At 39.7% G+C, this 7,242-nt stretch overlaps 1 protein-coding gene across 1 annotated transcript in view; it reads right to left on the reverse strand.

The window, feature by feature from the left end:
• Fmn2 (formin 2) overlaps positions 1-7,242 on the reverse strand; it is a 292,978-nt gene that overhangs the window by 27,194 nt on the left and 258,542 nt on the right. Inside the window, exon 14 of the mRNA XM_026789966.1 lies at positions 3,994-4,143. Coding sequence (XP_026645767.1) covers positions 3,994-4,143 — 150 coding nt within the window. The remainder of the gene's footprint in view (positions 1-3,993; positions 4,144-7,242) is intronic.

Genomic DNA, 7,242 nt, shown 5'->3' on the forward strand with positions numbered 1-7,242 from the left:
TCATTGCCGATTTAGGATGGGCCTCTTGAGAATACAGCTGTCTTTATGCTAGCTGTGCTCCAGTAAGTATCACGTCATACTACAATAAATCCCCTAACTCACTGCCTTGCTGAGCTAGACTTGAACGAAACCTTTTCTTTGGTCTGCCATTGGTGCTCTAGCTGGGGAAAAGAGACATTTGTTCACATCTTCCCTTCACAAAGCACATGCTAAATCATTTTAGCAATTAGATGGATACCTTTTATAGGTTCAGTAAACTGAGGTAGCAGTTCACTCTTTCTCTTTCTTTTCTTTCTTTCTTTCTTTCTTTCTTTCTTTCTTTCTTTCTTTCTTTCTTTCTTTCTTTCTTGAAACTGTTTTCCCCTTGTTTCTCCCTCCCCCCCCTCCAAAAGAAACTGTTATGAAGGGACCTGCCAATCATGGCTAGAGGAACGGGTTGAAGTGCAGCTGAGCTGTTTGTGATAGCTCCTGGCTGACCAAAGTAGTAGAGTCAAAGCTGGTCAGTGTTCCTTTGGAGTTTGCCCTGGAATTCTTCCAGAGGGTGCTGGATAGTGCTTCCTATGTCTGAGTTATGAAAATGTTAGTCATGGCTATTCATGCCACAGGACATGAATCCCAACTGCTAAAGAAAAAGCTTGGCTTGAAAATCAAAGGACCCTACTGAAGATACTGTGATCAGGGAAAGGGAGTGAAAAGGAGAAGGAGGGGAGAGGGGAAGACAGAAAGAAGATGACAGGAAGTGAGGGAAGGAGGAAAAAAGAGAAAGACAGAGAGAAGACATTTAAAAAGAAACAAAGAGGAATGCCTTTCCAGAGGAATCGGGTTTGAATCCCAGCATCCACATGGCAGCTAATAACCACCTGTAAGTCTGGTTATAGAGAATTCAATGTCCACTTCTGGTTTCTTGTTTCTGTGGGCAGTGTAGCCACCTGGTTCACAGACATGCAGGCAAAATATCTATTCACATAATGAAATAGCTTTTGCTGTTGTTGTTGTTGTTTTGAAAGGAAAATAAAAGCAGAGAAAGAGTGGTCCAGAGATGCATGCCCAACGCACTGAGTGCCAGGAGAGTTCTGCATCTGGGCATGTCACAGGGCAAGTTCCTCCCCAACCCTTCTGTGGCCCAACTGTCTGAACAAGAGCTCTCATTTGCTCAAGATATTTGGAGAAGGGTTTTGTGTCCCACAATGATCAACTTATAATTATGCTGGAAAAAAACATATTCATTACTCTAGTGAGCTAGGTTTGTACTCGCATGCCCACATCCCTGACAGTGATGTAACAGGTGCAGTCAGTAAAGATATCAGATGCACCAAGGAAAACATCATGGGTAAGTCACAGGTAAATGCTCTCACAGAAATATGAACAATAACCTTCTGGCTGTGAAATAAATACTATGATGCAGGCAAGACAATTTATAGCATGGAATAAAACACTGGAAATAAACTGTCATATAATAAAGAATTGGTTTTAAATAAAATATGCTGGTGATAGCAAATAATTCAGGAGCAAAGAAGAATGAATAAACTCTCAGGGGAACAGCTTAAATTAATGTCTAAAGTTTTTGGAGTTTCCACTCATATGATGTGAGTGAGTCAGAGTTTCAAACTTTGAACTCATCCTTTCCTAACTGCCTGTCAAGTCCCAGGCACAGCGTTTCTATTACCACAGAAATCACAACGTTAAGGTGATGTCAGGCAGGTAGAGAACTTAGACAGTCGGTTGTCTGGCACACAGCTCTTAGAATGACTCTGGTCTGCCTTAATACTTAATTGTTTTGAAATTGTTCATTTTCAAACAGGGACCTCTAATTTTGTTTTACTTATGCAGTGTATATGGGTTTGAGCAAAGGGGCAACCCTGTGCAAACACTCTTCTGATCAATGGCTCTGCCCTTCGTGGCAGCTTGGTCATCATTTACTGAGAGGCAGACCAAGGTCAGTCCCTCCTGGCTGGATGCGTGTTCTGCTGTAGCCCTTTATCACAAGCAAATGTAGTAGAAGTGCAAGTAGATACTTAGGAGCACTCAGATTCAACCAATTTACAATACAGCAGCAATGATATACAGTCATCAACTGTGTATCTAAAGGCCCTTAGGAACAAGTCCAGGACATCAGAACAAAGTCTGGTTGGTTAAAGGAGTTACAAAGTAAAGCTGATCTGGTCTGAATGTATCAAAGTCAACAACTCAATATGGTAAGACTGGGGTTGTTAATGCCACCTAGAAACAGAATTTCTCAGGAGTGTTGAACAAAGATTAGAAGTGATTTTAGAGAATAGTGTTTCTGAGTGTGTGAGCCTCAACATTTTCCACCAGACAGCATCTTCTTACCAGCATTTATATCCTGTCTGGTGATGTAGGAAAAAATGATAATTGAGTTCACCTTGCCCATAGCATCTGTGACATGCTTACTCACCTGATATATTTTAGGACAGCTACTCTTGTACTTATTCCTGTCTTGTTGATGCCCAAATAAGACCAATTCTGTCTTCATCTAGGTCCCAAGTCCAAGAAAGGCTACCAATAACTGTTCTATCTGAAATGTTATGCTTACCACTTCCAGCAACAAAGTGAGTGGGTTTCAGATGCTTTTCTATGCGAAAAAATTAAATTGAGAGATTCAAAAAAGGACATACATTAATGTGTTGGGGATGACAAAGGTCTCTCCTTTATAACCATGTAAACTGAGCAAGCATTCTGGTGGGTAGAAAATAAAAATACCATTTAATATATGCACGAAGGGAGAATGCAAATGAACACATGGCAGAACACTGATTGGAGTACAACTGTCTTTGGTGTATGATATACCTGTGTGTGTTTGAGTGTAGATATGTGTATACAGGTACACATGAACGTATGTGGGGGGTGGAGGTTGACTTCGGGTGACTTCCACAATTGTTTCTCCATCCTATTTTTTTTTTTTTGACATAGAGTCTCTCATTGAACCTGGAACTGACTGATTAGGTTAGATTTGAGAGGACAGTGAGCTACAAGAGGAGATGTACAGCTTTAATTGGGGTTGAGAGCCCATTTCTGCATCATGTATATGCACATTAAATGCTAGTAATTAACTCTGTTTACTTAAGGAGATGGGGGAAGCCTACTCATAGATGAAAACTAGGTGCATGTGCAAACAGACCAGCCTGCAGACACTAAGCAGGAAACCATGGAGTATTCTAGCAGAGATGAGCCAGGTCCTTCAGGATGTAAGCCCTCTAAAGAACTATAGAAAAGCCATTGGTTGTGCAGGGGTGTGAGGAAGTGTACTAATTGGTTCTGTGTTAGGATTTGCTTTCTGGGTGGATTATGTTTCTCTTTCATGTTCCCACTAGACCAAGCTATTTGGGGAGGCTGCCCTGGGAGGGCTAGCTTTCTTCACGAGTTAATATTTAATATGCCTTTGTGGAATTTCATAATCCCTGAGATGTTATTTCCCATATTCTCAAGAGGGAAAAATTTCTCTTCATTCTTGAACAGATTTATTTTAGGAAATGTGTCGTAATTCCACAAGAATCTTGAGGGATCTTTTCAAAAAGCATGATCATCTATGGTTTGGGGAGACATCTGGGTAAAATTTGGGGATGAATTGATGAAACTGACAATATACCATGAGTGGAGCAAAAGGAAGCAGAAACTATTCCTCTGACCTTACCAGCCTTTGCTAACAGTCTTTAGAGAGAAGGTTTCTCCCTATAGGGTTATTCAATCTTTCACATGGCTTTTCTTTTTGTGGTTTCTTCACAATAGAACTTATTTTAATAGACAATGGCACTGCCCCGACCCTCCACTATTCTCTGCAGCATCACAGCCTCGCCCACACTCCTCTTAGTCAAACTCCAAGTCCTGCCAAGTATCAGCACCTCTTCAACTTGCTATCCCAGGGTGAGGGCCATCAAAGTTTTCATTCATGCTATAAAAATTGGCAACCCCCAGTGGAGTCACACTTAATAAAATACCAGTTTTAAATGCCATTGTGAAAATGAAAATACCTACCTCTCTTGCAGAATCAGTTTGTTCTCCTTTTTCCAAGAGTCTTTAAAGTCAGAGCTGAATTCATGCCAGACACTGAAGAAAACATTTGGGGACACCTCCTTCTCTCCAATTTTTGGTTTCATGAAGTAGTAGGCTGTGGTCTCCAAAAAGCTGTCAAAGCATACGAACACATGAACATAAAAGCTATGATGACTTTCCAATATGGGATATTCCTTCTCCATCCAAATGCTGATTTCACTCATGCACAATTGTTATTACCAGAAAGATTCTAACTCTCCACGTACCGATGGTAATTTCTAACATGGGGTATTTCTAATATGGGATATTTCCAATATGGTATATCTGACTAATGTACCAACATTTGTTCTTTGTGCTTTCACAGTAGAGTTTTAGTTGAAGATAAGAGTGGTGAACAAAAACTGTCTCAATATTGAAAACGACCACTGGCAAATTCCATTTCCAATGAGTCACAATGCATCTGATATATTTCGGGGATGAACTGTGGTTGGTCAACATGGGGTTGCATTGAAAAATGATGACCCTAAGCCCACTTTTTAAATTCTAAACAAATGACGTATCATTTTTTTTACTAATTTAATATGCATTCTATGTCTATATAATTCCATGTGTATTTTATTCACATTCTTACGTTGGTGAGTGCAGGAGGGGAAGAGAAGACCTAGGAGACACAAATGAAGTCTACTCTCTAGACAACAAGGCAGCATTTTGCACTCAGTGGACATAGCAATAGTGGACTGATCAGGTCTAGTTTTCAGTTAGTGTGACTCAGAAGGTTTATTGTATTATGGCTACATAAATGCTCAAGTTTCAAAAGGGCTATTCGACAAAGAACATGCAGTTAGTAAACAATAGGCTAAAAACTTGACAAAAGCCTCTCATGTCATGAAAACAGTTCCCTAAACAGGAGCCTGGCCAATGGTTTATTATGTCAAGAACATTGAGGGAAGCTAGGCAGCAGGTCACCGAATGCCACAGAGGGTCGGAAGAGTAACCCAAGGAGTGGTGTGCAAATAAAGCTTATCTTTGCTTTCCCTTTGTCTGATGGCCAGGACTGAAAGAAACACTTGGAAGCCAACTTAATTTTCCTTAATAATTAAAAAAGTGAACAAATAAATATAGGCATGAATATACATGAAAAGATGTTAAACTTATCATGTAGCAGATTTAGAAGTTTTGCTATAAAATAATGTGAACAATTAAAAGGTGAGGTGATTATGATGAGCTTACTCAGAAGGTTTATGTGAAGAGCAAACACAAAAATAAAATATAGAACCACAGAGTGGTGGTATTGTAGTCAATAAAGCTCACCAGAACCTAGATTAACATTAGTTGAAAACTTTTTCCAATACCCAGCCATCATAACTGGAAATGGAGCCAGCATTGCCAGCTTTGGCAGTCTCCCCAGAGACTGAACAGTGTTGTTTTAACAGTTGGTAGTGGAGAGATTGGGAAAATAGCTCTGTTGGTAATGTGCCCGCTTTGTTAGCATGAGGACCCACCATCTATGTAAAAAAGCTGTGCTTGTGGTTCACACCTGTAATGCTAACATCAAGAAGATGCTGACAGGAGAATCCCTGAGGCTCTCCTGTCAGCAACCTAGATATCCTGATGAGTCCCAGCACTGTAAGAGATTCTGTCTCAAAAAATAGCACAGAGAGCAATTGAAGAAAATATTTAACATTGACCTCTGGCTCATATATGCTCACAAACACAAAGACATACAGACACAGACATGACACACACACACACACACACACACACACACACACACCAAAAGTTGGTGGTTGATAGCTCAGTAAAAAAATAATTCCACGATAGAGAACCTCCCTAGCATGCTCAAAGTCCTAGGTTTCATCACCAGCAAACAAACAAAATCAAACAAAAGTTCATAGCCACCTGTGACTATGGGTTAACTAAGGTGTAGTGAATCTGTTCTTCCTTTAAATTTATAACATGACTGTCCCTGAGCAGCAAGATGTTTAGGAATACCAGTGTTTGACTTCCAGGAAGAGAAGGCAATACTGTGTTGATTGTATGTGTGGCCCCGGGGCATTACAGTTGTCCTCCCTTCGTAGCCTAGCTGGGAGATGACACGGTGTAGTCTACAAATCCTGTGAGGTGATGATATGAAGTGCATTTGATTGCGAGAGTTCACGTGTTCCTTGCCACAGTGATGGCATGGGAATGTGTCTACAGAATGGGCTGCAACCGGCACAGTTGCAGTGGGTAGGTGTCAGAGAGCACAAACGGTGTAAGACAGAACTAGTTCTTCTGAAAGCTAATGAAGTTAATACAGATATGCTCGCAGGGAGAGCTGCTTACTTGCCTTTGCTCCTGGAGACTATCTGCAATGTATCGGGCCTCTGTCAAATTATTTGACTGTTCAATTATTCTGTTGTTACAGAGGAGTCCAGTTTGTGAAGCTATAATAACTCATCCACCCACTCGGCCAGCTTGCAATATTTTGAATGTTTTATCATAGCAACATAGTATAAAGGTAGGGATATAATGATTTGAGTGAAAAGATGTGGAAAAATGAATTCCAACTCTAACTTGCTACATGGGCAAACCATTTAATGACATTATTCTTAACTTTCTCATCAGCAACAGAGATATTTTAAGAATTTTGTCATGTCATAGGGAAAATAAAACACCAACTTGTCTTTTGAATATTTTTACACAAATTCATTTTATATCTTCATATTATGAAGTTATACTACATATTAAATATAAATATTAAAACTAATTCTAATATTGGATTATTTATTTTATTTTAAAATTATCATTTGAGTGTGTATATATTGGTGTGTTTTATGCATGTGATCATGTGTATATGTTGGTGTATGAAGTTATATTTTCTGGTAGAGTTTATGCCCACAGGTGAAGACCAGAGTTTGAAGATTTTTAGTATTTTATGCTGATTTTTAAAACTGTGGTTGAGTTTCTGACCTGGGTTTAACAAATGGTAGAATACACACACACACACACACACACACACACACACACACACACACACACACCACAGAAAAACAAAATTAGAATCATAATACACAAGCAAAAAAAGGTGAAAAAATGCCCAAAGTAAGCATTGTGAGACAAAAGATCTCCCAACGCACCACTGAGTTCATTTTGTGCAGGCCATGAACTGCTGAGCATGGGGCTTGCCTTAAGTATTGTCTGCATACTCAGTGAGATTCCAGTGGAGAAAACTGACTTTTTCTTTGTAAG

The sequence above is a fragment of the Microtus ochrogaster genome, unplaced genomic scaffold (genome assembly GCF_000317375.1).
Source record: "Microtus ochrogaster isolate Prairie Vole_2 unplaced genomic scaffold, MicOch1.0 UNK35, whole genome shotgun sequence".
Lineage (NCBI taxonomy): Eukaryota > Metazoa > Chordata > Mammalia > Rodentia > Cricetidae > Microtus > Microtus ochrogaster.